General features: G+C 42.9%; 1 protein-coding gene across 1 annotated transcript; it reads left to right on the forward strand.

The window, feature by feature from the left end:
- The first annotated feature begins 874 nt into the window (after positions 1-874).
- dlgap4a (discs, large (Drosophila) homolog-associated protein 4a) lies at positions 875-18,737 on the forward strand. Its single transcript, XM_028409928.1, has 11 exons — positions 875-2,086; positions 2,386-2,621; positions 2,946-3,023; positions 3,581-3,728; positions 4,817-5,036; positions 12,455-12,891; positions 12,986-13,083; positions 14,163-14,593; positions 15,594-15,685; positions 16,013-16,165; positions 16,422-18,737. Exons 1-11 carry the CDS (start codon positions 875-877, stop codon positions 16,644-16,646), a joined length of 3,330 nt encoding a protein of 1,109 aa, XP_028265729.1. The 3' UTR covers positions 16,647-18,737.
- The last annotated feature ends 467 nt before the right edge of the window (positions 18,738-19,204 follow it).

Consider the following 19,204-nt stretch of genomic DNA (forward strand, 5'->3'; position numbering starts at 1 on the left):
CGGTGCGGTGCCTACAGGCTGTACATCACTGTGATGTCTTATATTGGGCCTCTGGCTGTCTGGTTTCTTTCTTTGGTGCTACGATTCATACAGGAAAATGAATGGGCTGTTCTATTCACTGAAAATAATGTGTGGTTTCATCTTTTTGCATTCTCTTTTACATATTTGTGGGGATGACAGTGAAGGAGTCTGTGATCTCTAATATTTCACTTGCATACAGTTTATTGCATTTTAAATATATTGATTTTTACAGTACTAAAGAACTAACTGCTGTGTGTGTGTCTCTCTCTCTCTGTGTGTGTGTGTGTGTGTTTTCCCTGAAGCTAAACACTGTCCTCTGTGCCTTTGCTACTGGTGCTCCACCTGGTGGCTTGTTGTTGTTACATCTTACAGTGTGTGGGAACTTACACTGTACAGGACAATGGCTCTTTCCCACATTAGCTGCTGTGTTATGTTGCAGAGATGGCCTATAACACCTTCTTTATCTCAGTTACTGGTTTAAAAATCCAAGGACACACAGAGAGAAACACTTCTAAATGGGCTATAACTCTAATGTGTTCATTAGCACTAAGTACAGATGTGTAGAGCTCCCCTTCTGAGGGTTTATATAGTACACAAATGACTGTTTCAGTTATGCATGGTTGCTTATAATCTCTATAAAGGGCCACTGATGCACTTATATTAACTATTCCTCAAAGAACTCACAACTAAACAATGTTAAAAAAAGTGTTTTTACACATTGAATAAAATGCACTAGTAGTTGCAGACACTTAAATTGTTAATAGATTTTTTTTCTGCATTGCAGGATGAACTCGTCAGGTCCGTAGACCCATACTGATTGGAGACATGTTCTAAGGTTGCTACCTCAGCCACCATGAAAGGGTTAGGAGCCAACCGTAGCCGCCACCTGTCCGACTCATGTGAACCAGCAGGATGCCATCAGAAGCCTCTGTGTCCTTTGACCTCTGACCCTCACAGTTCCTTTCTGTTGAGTCCTACCATAAACCACTATGGCACTTTGGACCCCCATCTCCATCAGTGCCCGACGACTCCCACCAGCCCCACCGCCCTGACCCCAGACTGCCTGCTGCCTTTCAGCCAGATGTCCAACAGCAGCACCTTCCCTCGTCTGCATTTTACCTCCCAGACCGACCAGGCTGACTGCTCCCAGGTCTGTATGGCTGGTGGGCCTGGTGGAGTTGGGCAAGGCAGCAGGGCACTAACCACCTCCTTGTCAATGGGTATGGGCTTGGGTTTGGGTCTGACTGGTGCTCCAATGATCACCAGTGGATCGGCCACAATCTCTTCTGCAGCAGCAGCCAAAATGAACCGGTTACCCTCCAACCTTTTGGATCAGCTGGAGAGGCACCTGCCACTGCAGAGGGATGGCTTCAGTACACTGCAGTTCCACAGAGGACGTGTGTCAAAACAACGCAGTGAGAGTCCAGGGCGCATACGCCACCTGATGCACTCTGTGCAGAAGTTATTTGCCAAATCACAGTCCTTGGAAAACTCTGCAATCAAAGGGAATCTAAATGGGCGATCTGCTGGAGGAATGACTGGAAGTACAGGAGGTGGTGAGGACAGTGGTAGACCATCCCGCAGGAGCAAGAGTAAAGACCGGGCTAAGACTGAGGGGCCGAAGCAGAGACCTAGACCTAATACACTAGGCCTCTGGGGCTCAGATGACGCCCTGGACACTGACACTACCAAAGCTGGCACTATTGCTGTAGGTTACCGCAACCCACTGAGCATGATGACGCTCGGCAGGGCGGTGTCAGACAGCCAGGCCGCACTCAGACATATCCCACAGGGCTACAATACAATTTCCGCACATACTCTTAAGACCTCGAAAAGCAGTAGTGACCTCAAGTTCCTGGCATGCCCCGCAACACAGGTAGGATCCAAGGAGGAAGATGGGAGAACCAGGATCAGCAAGGATGATACACTGGTGAAGAGGGGTTCCTGGTCAACTCTCACACTCACCCAGGCCAGGCAAGTGTTGCAGAAGGGCTCTGCTACAGTCAACAGGACCCTGCTTAAATCAAAGTCATGCCACCAAGACTTGGCACAACAGTTTCTTCAGGTAGGAGGGCCAGTGAGTATTCATCTTCATCATCATGCTTTGTAAGTTTGCATGGCTATTTTTATAATTTCTCAGAGGTTTTGAGACCTGGAAAACATAATGTGATTCAAACTGCTGTTTATCAGATATAATTTGTTCCCTTCTTTATATTCAGTCACATTAGTATATTTTTGTCACAAGTCTTGGCATTCATTCCACTTATATTACTATTATTTAATGTACTATGTACAAAATCACACACAAACACACATAGTGCCTACGCAGCCTTCATCAACAATGTGTGTGTTTTCAAAACCAAGGTCCCCATGGGGGACTGGGCAGGAACTTTAGGTCGAGGACGGCCCAGAGGAACTGAGATACCTTGTCGAAGGATGCGCAGTGGCAGCTATGTGAAAGCCATGGGAGACCTAGAAGACAGTGAGGACTCGGAGGGAAGCCCCAAACCTTCCCCCAAATCTGCAGCTCGTCGGCAGAGCTACCTGAAGGCCACCCAGCACTCCCTGAGTGAACAGCAGCCTGCGCCACCTGCACGCAAGTGAGTCCCACTCCGGATTTCTGATCATGATTATCATGCTCATTGAATTTGCCATAGTTGAGTTTGTGCTTTACATTACATTAAAACATGAGCAAGCACTAGAAGTGTAATTGTGGAAAAAGACATGTTTCTTATGTCCCCAAATGTAGTCAGCAGGTGGCAGCATCTTGTCACGAAACAAAGTCAGAGACACTTCACATGGAGGGTAGAGAAACAGCTTAATGTGGGGGACAAGGAATGACATGCAGTGTCTCTTTATTTGCTGCAAAAGCAATAGGAGGTAAAGTTTTGCCATGTGTTTTACCCTTACACCCACACGGACAGGCCTCGTTGCTACGCTCTCATGCGGGAGGATTATCTGTGGTCTCCTCTACAGAGTGCATGCTCTATGCAGCATCTGAGGTCAGTGTTCTCCACAAGGCAGACAAGTGTGGTCCTCCTCCCACCCTTCACTCGTCCTAACAGTACTACCCACCACCTGTTTTGGTTCCAGTACTTTTTCCTCTCTGCCCTCTGTTCCATCTCTCACCTTGCAGGTGCCCTGACTGCTGTGTTAGTTCTCTTATCTGCTTCCTCAAGCCCTGATTTCATTACATGCAAATCACTCCAGCACACCCTTTTTGCTTAGTGCGCACACATTGTCACATTCTCACTAACATCAGGTGCCACATTAACAAACCAGAACAGAGGAAATACATTTTTCAGATCAATAAATAAAAAAGAAAATCTATAACATCCTATTTAGTCGTAAAAGGTTGTTTCCTCTGTGCTGCTATTTTAAAAACCTGAACACATATCACTGTCCACGCATCTCAGGAGTATTTAATTTTAAAAGCACCCAGGGGGACGTCTCAGAATGTGATTTAAAGTTTCTCCTGGATATCATCAATTAAACACAGCTCTCACTTATTCCAGTCTCTGAATTCTTGAAAGGCTGATTATTATATTCACTTCCACAGCTCCCTGCCGTCCCTGAAAGAACTGTCCACTAATCGGAGCCTTGATAACTTGGACTGCCTGGTGAGCCCTTTAGAGGCCCCTACACGACACAGGAACAATGATTTCAGCCAATGCTCTGGCACACTGGGCAGAGGTTTGGGCACTCAGGTATGTCTGTGATTCCAATGAAGGTGTCATTTGTCACATTACTGTTACTTCAGTAAATTACTGTTTCAGTAGAAAAACATGTAAAAAAACACTGACAGGGAAGAAGTTTATTAGGCTGTTAAACGGGCTCTGCTTCTATTATTGAGCTGTTAATGAGGCAGATAATGCAATAGAACTATACGTCAGCATATTTCAGTGCAGTTCAACAGCAACAACAAAAATGGAACAATATACCGCAAGTATAATGTGGACTATTTGAGACAAAATGCATCAGTGCACAGCTGCTGTGAAAGTGCATATCTTTAAATGAGTGTGTTTGAGGCTGCAGAGGTTGTGCATATGCAGAATAAACCTGTCGTGAATAAGCCACAGAAACAGAAAGGATGAAGCTGAAAGCATTTGCAGAATGTCAAAGTGGATCGTGTAGCTCAGAGTAAACCAGAGGCAGTATCTTCATCATCAACAGGATCGGAGTGTGGATGCAGAATCACACACACCAAATACATCCTCACAGAGAAGCCATGGTGTCACTATATTAGGCCATAGAAGGTTCTATTAATCAAATCATGAAATTTCCTTTGAGACTATATTTCTCATGTCTATGCACCACTGACAAAACAGCGTGTTCATATTCACTAGAAAGGCAAAACGAACTACGTCGCAAGTGCTACTTTGTTTTTTAGGCTGTTTAATCAAACAGTCCAGATGTCACCACTTATTCCCATCATACACCACAAAACCATGCAGCAGCAACAACAGAGAAGCTATTTTGAGCAACTAATAGAAAAACGACATGATTTATTTTTACCCTATACTTGCACCAAGATTGAAATCATCACTTGTATTCACTCTTTTTCAGGGGTGGCCTAAGGTTTGTGGCCTAAGGTAGAAAGAGATACAGCTCTCCTAACAAGCAGAAGCTTGTAATAACTGTAAAAGTCTACTTAAAGACTGACTTTATCAAAAGTCATAGGCAGCATTTTACTGTAGAGTAAGCACTGGTGAGACTTTTAATAAGACTTGTCCGTTGCTGAGTTCAGATCTGTTCAGTCTGCCCTCAGCATGTGAGTCTGCACATGTTCTCTTAGGTATGCGGGCAGGGCTGTGGGTACTCTTTGCCGTACTTTGAGGGGGAATCGCAGGCAGTGGAGGCTCTGGATCTGCCTGCGCCTACGTGCTTCCGGTCGCGCAGCCACAGCTACCTGCGGGCCATCCAGGCAGGCTGTTCCCAGGATGAAGACACCGCTTCTATGGACTCAGACTCACCACCACCCACCACTGCAGGCTACAGCTACAGCTCCAACACCAGTGAGTACCAGTGAAAGGGAAGATGATTGCATTAGGAAGGAAACGCTGCACGGTAATTATCATGCACACAAATGAAGTTATGTAGGAAATTGAAAGAGAAAGGAAAAGGGCTCATTCGTGACCTTCACCCAAATCCATCAAGGCTGAATTTAATTTTGACTGTACTGCATAAAAGTACAGTTTTCCACAAACCTCATACACAGTTTTCAGAGCCTTGCAGATCTGAAACACACTCACACTAGTGTACCAAAAAATGCCATGATGCTGCAAGTGGGAAAAAGTTACATGTCTGTCTGAATAAAGAAGTTAGACTACAAGTTGCTCCAGTTTAACTTTAAAGGACAGTTCACCCCAATCTCAAATAGTCACATTTGTGATGAGAGGCTTATTGTTGTGATAGAGGGACTGGGTGTAAGCAAGCTGCCCTCTGAGCAGTGATACAGAGACATTGTTCACAACAAGGTCTGTGGAGTCTCAAGAGACATTGATACATATTTTTTGTCAATTGATCTTTTTTTTTAAATTCAGAGCTCACATTAGAACATTTGAAATGGAGGTAGATAACACAGTATAGTGACAGCTAATGTAAGTGTATATGGCTTAGACACAGCATAAAAAATTAAATGAAATCTAATTTTTTTCTGCATTGGATTTAAAAATATATGCTTAGAATCCAGATTATTTGGAGAAAACTAATGAGGTGAACCATAAATAAATTGAACATCTCTTAATTTTGAGGTTTTCTTGATATAAGTTGTAATTGGCATGCATTAAAAACATGACATGACAGCTCTAATTGACTCTGTTGATGGCATAATAACAAATTTTATTCTCAAAATGCTTTTAATTTACAAAACATTGTGTTATTTTGTACAGGCTCTGGTGTCTGTGTGTTGTTTTACATGTTACATGGCTTAATGTTATTGTGGCCCCGTTGTTAAGGTAACACAATGGATGACAATAGACTGGATGTGTGGTTGTTTTTTATGTCTAGACTGGAGTCTGTTCCCGCGGCGTCACAGATGAAACGCAGCTACCGCGCACACGTTCACACTGAGGCTGCGTCCAATCAGCTCTGTGATCGATTAGATCGCGGTCCAGGACCGACCAATCGTTTGCAGAAATCGGTTACTGGGAAAACGTGGACTCCAATCCTCGTCGTCAAGGGCGTGTACTACAAATCTTTTCTTCACAGCGTCGTTGTGAGTCGTTGTGAGTCGTACGGCAGGACGCCGTAGCCCGTCTGCATCTCGTCTGCCTTTCATGAATGAATACTAAATAAGGATTTTCCACTCGACCGCGACACAGTAAGGTTTTGTGGCTTCTTTTCTTTGGCTGGGCGTTAATGTTCGGACTGTCATTTTGTTGTAAGTACGTTAGCAAGAGCAAGCTAACGTGAGCTAACGGTGTGGTACGTTAACTAGCTTTAGCTAACGTGGATGAAATGAAATGGGGGGGGGCACTAATGCGAGCTGTTTGCAAGCAGCAGGCGAGGCTGGTGGATAGTGATGTGATGGCTGGAGTGGTGGTAATGGGGGGAAAGCCGCCCTATTGTTGCTTCCCTTTATAGCAGCTACACAATGCCTCGGGCTAACGTTTGTCCGCGTTAAATACCCTGTGTGGTAGCACGCCGCGGTGAGCGCTGGACTGGCTATTAGCAGAAGCTAACAGTAGCTGAGGCGTCAACAGCCGGGTTTGGACACATCGGTGCCGGGTAGAATTAGGCTGTCCTGGTATAGCCTCCAGCTAACCCTGGATGTGGAAAAGCGGTCCTGCCTTGTGAGATGTGTTCCTTTACCGACATGTACGTCGTGGTCTATTTTTTTGTCTGTGATGATTTATTAAAGCGGAAGAATAATAAGACTGTCCGTATGAAGTGTTTAAAATGAGCTCACTAAAGGTTGAGTTGTTTTTGTAGTATTGTTTTAGATGAATATTAGCCGTCAGATGGATTTAAAGAGGGGTTGTCTCCTCTCAGACTCAACATGTGACAGTGATGCCTGTTCAGAGACATGGAGGAAGCTATGAATCACGTTTGACCTCACATATCAATCCAAATCTAAATGTGCTGCAGGCTGTGCTGTTTGAGGCATATCTGTCTCCCGATCAGGTGAAAGTGCTATTAAAAGTCTACATCTTGCTCATATGACTCAAGCTTTGCCATAATGTAGGTGTAGTGTGGTGCTGCTGGTGTAGTAAGTGACAGCTACCTTACTGGAAGGATTTTTACCTTCACTCCTATAACTGCAGTGGCTATTTTTGTACAGAGGTTCATGTGCCATTTTTGTTCTGTAGCTACCTACCATGTGTTTTAAGACCCGAGGACACAATCAATAATTTATCAGCTTCCTGCATTCTGTAGTGCTTTGCAGCTCAGCAGTTTGGACACTTCACTTTGCTTTTATAAGGGCCGCCTGACACAAGAAGGATGTGCAGAGTAAAAGCACTGTAACATTAGAGCCAAGCACTCAGACCGCCTCCATCCTTTCTTTTTTTTTAATACATGCAATATGCTGTTAATACTGGCAGGAATAATATAAAGGTAAAACTTCAAAGTGAGAGCATCATCAAATTTACTGACATCATATTGTGGCAACAAGGTGTGTCCGTTGTACATTACACAGGACATGGTGTGTCCCGTGTATTACCATGGATAGACTGTGAGTCATCCTTCACAGCATTACACACTCTTCCTCTCACACTCATTGATGAGGTAATCTCGACTGTGTAGTTTCACAGTAAGTTCAGCTCAGGCATCCCAATTATGACTGTGGTGCTATTCATTAACATGGTTAGACAGTGGAGGCACATCTATTCTCTGCACTACTGTTTTTACTCGAGAACAGCTTCAGCGTGGGTGGAAACATTTGTTTTTGTCACAAAAATATTACCAGGTACTAAAATAATACACCTTGCATGGCATTACGTGAGATAATCACATGCTGATAGGAAAAATGTGGATAAATATATTTTACGTAATCATGTTTCCCTCTTAAAGGTTTTAGAGCTTTTATTGATATCAATTGTGCGGGTGACTGTCAATAAATAAATAGCTTATCCTATATCCTGCTATAATTATTCATTAAAGCAGTGACATTATTAATTGACATCCTTTTCTCACATTTTATGAACAAAATAGTAGAAAAGGTTGGCGTAACAGTTATTTGACCGTGTGGTGTATCAATAGTCCAATGTCTGTTCAGTTTCTCAGAAGCATCCAATACATTGAGACACATCGTATGTATACAGAGAACTATGGGTGTAATTCTGGTTTATTTTCAGCCTTAAGGACAGACAGATATCCCATCTTGAAAGATTTCACCTCACAGACACTTAACACGTGTCTCCACATTAGCTGATTAAGCTCCTACACAAGACTGTTGCACCAGTCCAACAGGTCACACAAAGAACCACAGGAGGTCCTGAAGATATCTGACTATGAGGTGCATAAGACTACACAAACCAAGTCTCCAGCTGTGTAAAGGTCGGACTAAAGTATTAGATTTTTGTCTTGGATTGAATAACCATCATCGAGGCAAGTATATTTTTGACTTTTGGTATGCTGTCTGAAGCATAACCCGGATTTTCACCTGTTGTTTTCATTTTTTATGTTGTCTATGTTTGGTCGTTTGCTCAAGCTTTCCCCCTGTCAGTATGTCGGCATTGTCTGCTAAATGGCTGGCTGCCTGTCTTTCTGAACAGATACCTCTCTTACTCATGAAGTCAGTCTGCCCTGCCCAGTGATTTGCTCTCTACTTAGTCATACTTATGAATTTGTTGCTCTTCCATCCATGAAGCCATTGTGGAAGACACCATGCAACTCGTCCAAAATGAGGGCTGTATATATCACGTAGTGAAGTAGTAACAAGCAACCACAGTAAACCAAATGGCAACAATTTGTGGTTTTAATTTATACTGTGTAAAACATTTACTCAACCTACAAATATTTTGAGCCTGGTGTCAAATAAAAGAGACAGCCCTTACCTGGCTGCAACAGCGGAATTTGCTTTCATCAGGGTCATGGTTATCTGAATGTCTAAGATCTTTTTAAATGCAAAATCCCCTATGCAGATATATGTGCAATATAAGCACAAATATTGCTTAGTACTTGGAAATGTATGATTTCCCAGCTGACAAAAGTTTGATTCCATAAGTAATGCAAACTTTTACAGTTTAGTGAGCTTTGGCAAACTTTCTGAGCAGATCTGAGTAGACGGCATTTTGCTGAATGATGTCCCTGGTGTGCTTAATGTGTTTGTCAGAAGTCATGCTCCGCCATGTGTCCAGGTCTAATCTTTCAGTCTGCAACTCCCACACCCTGTCATCCTGCTGTACAGTAAGACTGGTTAATCTGGACAGAGCTTCTGCTACCTCGTCTTTTCATGATACCTGGCTCATATCCAGAGTTTCACAAACGTTCATTCTCGGTACGCTACAAGTAGTTCACAGGGCTTTGCTTTTGAAGGTTGGTGCTTTAATAGAACCTGATCCACTGTGGACATGCAGCCTAATTAACACACTGGACTGTAAGTCACAGTTACTTCAGAATGAATTCATCAGTAATCAAGAAGTCGTAAATCCCAAACCCGAGCACCAAACAGGGGCACCCAAAACTGAAGAGAAGCTATCTGTGCTTTGCTATTGGCAACAGTACACTCACTGCAGTGAAAATAGTCAGTTATGTGCACTGACGTTGTAGCCCTTTGTGGAGGACCCATTAGTGGTCATCTGATAGCCCTCAGACAGACCTGCTGATGGAGCCAGAGTATGTTATGGGCCAGACACTACATAGCTTTCATAAGTGAAGCAATCTTGTTTTATTTGATCATAGTGGTGTTGACAACATAGAAATTGATCTAAATTGACTTTAGAGTTAGAGAAAGCCTTTGGGCCTCTCCAATAAGCGATTTGTAGACAGCTGCTGTCCGCATAACTTGTCAACTTGGCAACAGGAGTCCTCAGTCACATTCTTCTCGTAGCTGAGCCACGAGTTTCCTCTCAGTAGTTGGTCTGGTATTGGGGAAAGTAAAGGACGAAAACATGGGCTGCCGGTCCCATGATAACACAGTATGCATGTTGTAGTGGAGAATCTCTGTTAATGCTTGTTGATTAAAAATAAAAATATTTTTATAGTGCCTCGTGCATCTTTAGTGTAAAAAAAATACACACCATCTGGGACACATGCATACACACATTAATGTCAACCCTGTTTGCAGTATGTTCATGACATTAAAGTGCTCATCGATGCATCCCACATGGTGTTTGTTTATTTGCATATGGTTCAGGTACCTGAGATGAGATCACAAGTGGTTTAATGAGACACTGTGCAGGAAACGGCTTATGAAAATATCTGTTTTTGCCTGTTTAACAGTGCCTTTATTAGTGTGGGTCCAATTCTGAAAAAGTTGCCTGTTATGATAGACGATGTTGGTTAGAGATTGAGGAAGTAAAAGTACAGGGCTCAGCAGGCCATCAGCTGGCCCTGACCCAGAGGTCCAGGATCTTGGAAGCTCGTCCATCTCCTAATCACATCTTGGCCCTATGCCCGCAGGTAGGGAGGATGGAGTCAGCCATCACATCACATATTGCAAAAGGAGAGCCTGCTAATCTGTACGGATCTATTTGTTTTGTTGCTTATAAATTGTGCCATTGTACGTGTAGTTTACTGTTGACAGCTTTTTGGCTCATGTTCCAATGTGTGGGTGTGTTAAAGAGACACTATGCAGACACAACTGCTACAGAGGTATGTGTTGAGCGTCTGAATTTAATGGGACATGTAAATTACCTTGAGGAATGTCATGAATCTGTGCTATGAGTACTACAAAAGTGGCTTATTCTCGTGGAATAAATGTCCTCCTTTTCCTTGGCAAGACATGTTTTCTGAGGCAAGATTGTTACTTGCTAGCCAGGCTGCATGAGCGACACATGAACTGCATGCAGAGGATTCCACAGCCATGTTTGTGTACGTTGGTGGGATTTAATGAAGGCTTTACTGGTGCTATGAGTCACTGGCTACTGATGGAAGTGTAGCGCCCTCAGAATTACAGGGTGTTGGGCTGCTATTTAAATTGAAACCACTACCGGGGAGAGAATGAACACTACATTTTCATTATTGATCTTAAGTGGTGAACTTTGGTCGGCTAATTTTAAAGATATGTTTCATCCATCATGTGTGCCAGGAACTGTTGTATTTGCTACCGTCTCCTATGCAGCTTACAATATATGTTGTGGGTGAACAACCGGTTGAAATAGCATCTGCCTCAAGTCTGTGGTTTTTCCACAACAACCCTGTATTCAGACTGATGACAAAGATAGGGGCACAAGTCCTGTTATTTCTCCGTCAGTCGGATTGCCTTTGCGCAGCAGTAATCCACGTTCAGGCCTCTTTTCAGTTTCTTTTGGAAGGATTTGTAAATACACAGAGACTTAATATATATATATATATACACTTAACATACTAACATTCATGGCTAAGTTGGTTTACCTTTTATGTTGGAATCAAGCTGTTAATAAGTTGTATATCAGGATTATTTATAAAATTGAGTATTAGTGTAGAGGAAAGTTGCAAATATTAGCTGTCTCTAAGTTCAGGGCCTGTGTTCCTTTTAAAAGGTGCGTTTTATAGACTGATTGTTTCTTTGTGGCACGAAAAGGCAGTCCTTCACATGCGGCTGACAAATACAATACAATGGGTGGATCCTTCATGACCCCACCTATCTAAAAACTTCAGTGTCACTGTTTGGTTAAACAAATTGAGACCACAGCTAATGATGAGAGGAAAAGTGTGTCTTTGTTATATTTTGGAGCAGAAATAGATAATCATCATACACAGCAGATCACCGGTCAAGTCTAATTTACCTGTTTTTGTGTTTCCTTTTCATCCATTCATACTATCCATGAAAACATGTCAACAGTTAAAAAACACACACAAAGAAAACGGATAGCTGTATTCGTTTGACTTATTTCAACAGTTCTTCAGTAGTATAAAAACACAAACAGGAAACAAACAGGCTTTTTTTCCAGTTCAGCTCCTGTGGATTAATGGTTGCTTTAACTGTTAGGCTGAAGGAAGCTGTTAGCAGAAAAGGCAGTCGTCCTGTCTGACAGTCCCCAGAGCAAAAGGCCTGTAAAGGTGTGGCATGTCAAGGAAGATCCCCAGAGACAGACTGACGTCAATGGAACACAACCACCAGCAGAAATGCATTAGCTTTCAGTTACAGCCTAATATACACAGCAACCAGGGCAAAGTACAAGTTTGTTTTTCACATATTTATGGTTTTGTGTTTTTGGATCTTCAGAGGCAGCAGTGGACTCAGGGCTGAAGGGTTTTATTTTACTTTTGATTCTGAAGAGACAAAGAGCTGGACTCATTTTCAGCCCCCTGCAAATTTCTTTCTTTTTTCTTCTTCTTTCAACAGTCGGCAATCGGAAGGCTCCTCCTCCAGTCCCACCCCGCACCACCTCCAAGCCACTGATCTCAGTGACGTTGCAGAGCAGCACCGAGTCAGCTCAAGATACGTACCTTGACCAGCAGGACCGCGGCAGCGAGGCCAACAGCCAGTCAGGACGCAGCAACTCCTCTGACAGTCTCTGTAGCATACGCACGGGCGGCCTGGCTAAAAGCACCCAGCCTCCTCCTGTGCCCGTCCCTTCTGCAACTCCTGCAACTCCTGCACCTGGTGCAAGCACTGTACCTCCTGTTCCAGCCCCTCGTGAGCACCCTCCCACTATAACTGTTGCTACAACCACCATTTCCACATCGACCCAGTCCCAAAATGACTCCCTGAGACCTGTTGTCACCTTAGAGCAGCCCCCAACTGCACCCAAGAGGAAGCTGTCCTCTATCGGAATTCAGGTAAGTTACATCTGAAGCTATTGGAATATAAATATGCAAGGAGAAGAATAAAGCCATCTTTATTGATACATTTGACTGATATTCTCTTTTTCAGGTTGATTGCGTTCTGCCTATTCAAAGAGAGGAGCTGCTTCCCCTGTTTGCGCCTCTGAAGTTTCAGTCCATTGGAGTTCAAGTTGAGAACGGCAGGCCGTGAGTATATCTTCGCTTTGCAGTTTGTTTATATATTTTTATGTTGTGCAGGTTAGCACATACAGTGCACCCAGTAGTTTACTTTGCAGTGCTTTACAGTTCACTCACTATCATGTTTTTGTAGTTGCAATAAGCCAGGTCCATGTTCTGTATGTCTACCTTTCTAGCTTACCTTTTTATCGTGTAGGTAAACATCCCTTATAATAGGTATGTAATAGTAGATTTTATGCTTCATCTTGCACGCACATCTAGTCTGCTTGTAAAGAACTTAGCTTTGGCTACATTGTGTGAACAAAAAAAGAATATTGCGCCAGGTATAAGAGACTGGAAAAAGCTTTATTTAATTGGTGATGATACAATCTTGGGGATAGAAGGTGAAAACTTTGTGCAAGAAAGGCTTTAGTAGCCTAAAGATTAGAGGAGCAGGCCTGTTTAAGCACATCTGCTTCCATTGCACAATCCACATTAAAGGCACCCCTGAGAAAGGCTTCCAACTACAAAGTGAGCTGTGGCAGTTCACAGAAAATAGATAGTAATATTGTGATGTAGGTTTTTGTCATTACTGAACATGTTTGTCTGTGTGCTTTGTATGAGGTTTAGATCCCTCCTTCATAACTGCACACTTGCACAGTGTCATTATTTCATCTGTGTTGCTGGTGCATCTGCAGGCTGTGCATCAGTGACTGGCTAAGGTCATCCAGCAGTCAGCCCAGCAGCAGCAGAGCGCTCTTGATTGATGTCCTTCTACTTTTATTTTGACTGTAGAGAGCAGAACATAGTGAGAAACGGGCCATTTAAACTTTTGCAGTGGGCTGTAACCACATTTGTGTGACAGCCCACTTTCTTTCCCTCTTGCTCGTTGTCACTGAGCCTAGCCATTGAGCTTCATGCTCAATACCTGATTTGTTGTTACATTTCTTGCTGCCAAATCCTTCATGCTGTGTCATGTTGGAGTCCTGATGCTTCTTTTGCAGTGGCTGATGATGCACAATTCACACTATCACTTTAGAACACATTTACTTCCTCACAGTAAGTAATCAGGAGCTGATGTTCATGCATGTTTATGCATGTCCCTGCAGTCTCAGCCGGGACAGCAGCATGGCTTCCAGACAGAATACAGAGGTTGAGCCTCAGGAGCCCCAGGACGCTGCACCCACAGAAAACAACACAGCCAACTGCACCAACAGCCAGACGGTGACAGCCAACGCGCCAAACGGACAGGACAAAGCCATGGAACAGCAGACCCTCAAACACACCTCATCTAGGATATCCAGCTCTCCACCAGAAAGTCTAGATCCAGCTTTAGACCCCTCCTCGCTGCCCCCACCCGATCCCAGCCTAGAGTCAGGAAACTGCGGCGGCCAGGGAGATGGTGTTCAGTCCGGCACGCCAGCATGCCTCAGAGACGGTAACTGGTTTCTAAAGCTGCTGCAGGCAGAAACGGGCCGCATGGAGGGCTGGTGTCAACAGATGGAGCAGGAGACCAAAGACAACAAGCTCTCAGAGGAAGGTAAGTGACAGAAGTGGCTATCGGATCATTTAAGCCCCATTGACTTTTGCCATGTGTCCACATGAAAGCCAGATAAGATATAGGGCACTTTAATCTACATTCACATCATTCCTGCCTGTTGGACGGATCATAAATCTTGATTTCTCCCAGGCAACATGTAAATCCAGGTCATGCAAATCAGGGTATGAGTAGAAATCGCTACAGCTGCTTTTTCATGTCAGAAAGATGTGACAGGACATGTTCTACTTTGAGATGAGTGCATTAATGCACATTTTTTAAAGCCTGTTTGTTATCCTTTCTCAGCTAAAACGGTAAAATGGTTTTTATTAAACTTTTCCACACAAAGTACTTTCCAATTACAGCCATAAAAAAGAGACATAATAGTAATTCGGTACAGTAAATGGCTCGTCAAATCGCTACCAAGAACTGAACTGATGTTTCTGAAGTTCAGAGACGGGAGAATAGGTCAAGTCTCTGCTGACTATGGACAATGAGGCAAAGCATGACGCGCTCATTATTGCTGTTGACTCACTGTACTGCAGCTCATTAGAGTGGGAGGAAGCTTTATTTTAGCTGTAATCGAGCCACCGCAGAGTCATTTCATTTTTTTTTTCTTCCATCTCCCCAAATTCCACTCAGGCTTTTAGGCAGATCAGTCTCTGCAGTGTCTTAAATATGAATGAGCAGCAGAGGCTCACTCAGATTATCATTCTTCCTGCTCTCTCTAGACCTGAATTATGAATTTCCATTTCCATGCAAATATTAGGCAGAAAATAGCTGAAGAAAGAGTCACTTGTTGTCCTCCATGAGACTTGAGTTAATAAATGACTTAAAAATAGAAGCAATTTAGAGTCACAGTAACGCTAAGCGGTATATATTATTATCAGCCTCCTTCGTGTAGTAACTTCCAGTGTGGACAGTCTGTTTTAGCGGTTTCTTAACTTTTTTTTAATACTGGCTTGTTATGTATGTTTTGTTAATATTTTTTCTGCCTTTTTAGTGTTGGGGACTATCCGCAGTGCAGTAGGCAGTGCTCAGCTGCTCATGTCGCAGAAGTTTGAGCAGTTCAGAGGACTCTGTAATGAGAACTTGGTGAGTGACGTCATTACAGACTGTATATGCTTTCCTACTGTTACAAAATGTGAAATCTTTTCATTTTAGGTTACATTAAAATCAATCGTCAAGTTACATTGAAAGTGGAATCTTATTTTATCTGCCGCAGCAGATGTTCACTGGTTCTAGCTTGATCCAGTTTCCCAGACATTCTCCATTACATGACTTATGTTGTTTAAATTTGATATTCTGAAAGTTTATTGGTGTCAAATGAACTTTCCCTCAGGACATGTGTGTTTGTGTGTGTGTCCAAAGGGAGATGTAGTTAATGCTCTTCTCACCTGTCTTGCTTTTCCCTGTTAAAAGAATGTAAACGCCAACCCACGGCCGACAGCACAAGACCTCGCAGGGTTCTGGGATCTGCTTCAACTCTCAATAGAAGACATCAGCATGAAGTTTGATGAGCTTTACCAGCTGAAAGCCAACAACTGGCAGCTTCCTGAGAAGTCAGAGAAGAAGGTGATTTTTCCACAATAATAATTAAGCTTCATTTTGATGTGTGAAGGTAAAAATTGCTCTTTTAAATGATTGTCAGCTACAAGCCTGCACAGAAGTCTGGACGTCTGCTGTGGTTGTTGTCTTGTGTGTGTTATCCATCAGTGCTCCTGCACACATGTCAAAAGTGTGTTTAATAGCTGATAAATTACGCATTGTCAGCAGCACTGGTGCCTGGTGCCAAATTGTTTCTTACTCCTCTCCCCGATTTCCTCCTCAGGATGAGAACAAGCAGCTTCCATCATCTGTGCCAAAGAAGCCGTCAAAGCCTCGGCTGTCGGCAGGGAAAGACAAGAGCGTGGACTCGTCTGTGGACAAGCAGCGGCAAGAAGCCAGAAAACGGTTGATGGCAGCCAAGCGTGCGGCGTCTGTACGACAGAACTCAGCCACGGAAAGCGCGGACAGCATCGAAATCTACGTCCCCGAGGCCCAGACCCGCCTCTGAGAGCAAACCAGCACCAAACCGTCAAGGAAAATCCTGACTTCACTTCAGACATTCAATTGACACACACACACAGACCTGAGACACAAAATCGGATGCACAGAGGTTGATTCCTCAAAGCAGCATTTGCTGATGACAGGGGACACAGAATAATGTAGGTCATCAACCTGCTGCTGTGGGACAGAAATAGCCTTGACAGATGTTTAATACTATTGTTATTATTGTTATTGACATTATAATAATAATTATTATCTCCTAAAGTATTTCAAGACTGTCTTAATTGTGCAAGTATCTTGGATAAGGACACCCTGTACCTTGTGAGCTGAAGAATCTTGGTATCCCAGAAGTTTACTCTCTTTAAAAAAAAAACTCCCTTCACTGCTGAGTCTACCGGCAAGTTGTGGCTGCCTGGTTTACGAGCTGAGCTACCATCCACACCACACACTCAGGACACACATGCAGGTGTACTCGCTGTCCACAGAGTCTTCCTGTTCTCTTTGTTATTGGGCTGCCACTCATCGGGTGTGGTGTAACCGCTTTACCGTGTAAAAGTTGTAAGATGGCGTTAATGTACTCAGAGGTTTAAAATGCAGAGAACTAGAGGAAGGCAGTAGCATATATATTATAAATATCACACTATTACAATGTTCATTTTGTAAATGTTGTATACCAGATTATTTGTTAGAAAGAGGTCAGTGTTCAGTACCAAGGTAGTTTTTTATAGATTGAGTACATTTACTGTCATGATATATTAGCACTTGATGCAATCATTCACTCCACCGCTCTTCTTCACAAATGCACACTGCACAGTCTGTGTCTGTGGAAACCCATTCTCAAAGTCTTACATTGTTTTCAGTAAAAGACGTGAGGTATGACTGCCCAGCCAGTGAGCTGCAGTGGAATGTATGGAATAAATCCATTAACAGCTCGTGTCAACTTGATCACTGCACTTTCTGTTCACCTCAGATCAAGTTTGCCCCACTGTTTTTTTTTCTAATCATTCTGACTTTCACTGCATCCTTGTGTGATGTAGGGGGGACCAAGACATTCATCACTTTTTATGGCATTCCCATTCAACTAGATGTGTATGTAATAGGGTGGGGGTTTACGTGCTACTGGAAAGGAAATAGAATAGCATAGCATAGCAATAATAAGATGCAGTAGGTACCCAGTCTTAAATTATTTAATCAGCATTTTCAGTAAGAGGGTTGGCATGAAGCATGAATGTTTAATTCTCCTATGATCCTTGAAATGATAATAACCTCAGGTTAAACACAAACTCAACAATAGAAACCACTATGGATGAAGTATTGATGGTAGAACCTTAAAATCAGTTGGCCAAATGTTGAGAGCCTTTTGCCAAATAGTTCATCATACCACTCCACTCAGTGTACCTTCATAAGGAAACACTGTTTTCAGGCAGCAGGCTCCTTCACTCCTCTTTCTAGCAGCTTGAACTCCCACCCCATTTTTATTTTTTTGACAATGAAGAACTGTGGTACATTTTTATTAAATGTCAATTTTAATGTCATATATTGACACATTTTGTGACTTTATTCTGAAACCCAAACTTTGTCTTGACTTCTGCAATTCTAATAATTAATGGTGCTGCGAGGGATTTCATCATCTTTGTGCCAAGCGGGCAGCAGGCATCAATCACCATTTTCAGTCTCATTTGACAGAGCTTTTATTTAAAGTGACTATTTTTATTTAATCAGCTCATAGGCAACTTAAGTCAGCATAGTTTGTGTTCGCACCAGCTCACTTCAACTCTCTTTATGGACTCATGACACTTCTGGCCATGGAAACACAAAGTGCCAAGGGTGCATAATTGGATTTGAGCCTGGCAGATAATCATGCACATTTTTTTTCTTTTAGTAAGAGCTGGCTCTCCCCCTACTGGTCAATAACGTGTGTGACACTCCAATCTTCATACTCTGCTCCATTTTGAATCATCAAAACAGGAAATGAAGTTGAACTGGGAATGCTGACACACACTGCATTGTCAGTTTTCTTATTCTCTTATTTGTATTGCATCAACAATGGACATGTGCATTTCATTGTCCAAAGAAATCATTAAACATCCCTTTGCTACATGTCCTGGTCATCATTTCTAGCTGTCTCTTTTTAATGCTCTCATTCATGACGGTAATATTAGCTTTTATAAGTTAATATTACACATAAATAAATCATACGCATTAAGAGTAGACCTTTTATTGTTACTGTGTAATCTCTAAAAGCATGGCCTTCTTACATATACAATACACGAAGAACTGAGTGTTCAATATTCCTTTAAATGGGTCTTGCAAATGATCTGAAGCTATTTGACCTGTGTAAGGCATTCAGGGTATGTACTGTAACTGTGGAAAGTGTTTTGTTGTCCCCCCCTCATATTATTTGAGAGCCGGATCCCTTTATTCGCCTGCTTACTGAACTTTTAAGAGTGCAAGACCTGCAGGGATCTTCAGTTTGTTTACCAGTACTTCCTGAGTTTCAAAGGGCTACAAAAAGGACAAACAGCAACCAGAAGGTGCAACTCCGGAGACAGGATATGTGGACAA

Source organism: Parambassis ranga, chromosome 7 (genome assembly GCF_900634625.1).
Source record: "Parambassis ranga chromosome 7, fParRan2.1, whole genome shotgun sequence".
Classification (NCBI taxonomy): domain Eukaryota; kingdom Metazoa; phylum Chordata; class Actinopteri; family Ambassidae; genus Parambassis; species Parambassis ranga.

Coding starts and splice junctions, on each gene's coding strand:
- dlgap4a (XM_028409928.1), top strand. CDS start 875: ATGAAAGGGTTAGGAGCCAACCGTAGCCGCCACCTGTCCGACTCATGT. Junction 12,892..12,985: donor TGTCCTCTATCGGAATTCAG/GTAAGTTACATC, acceptor TCTCTTTTTCAG/GTTGATTGCGTTCTGCCTAT. Junction 16,166..16,421: donor CTGAGAAGTCAGAGAAGAAG/GTGATTTTTCCA, acceptor TTTCCTCCTCAG/GATGAGAACAAGCAGCTTCC.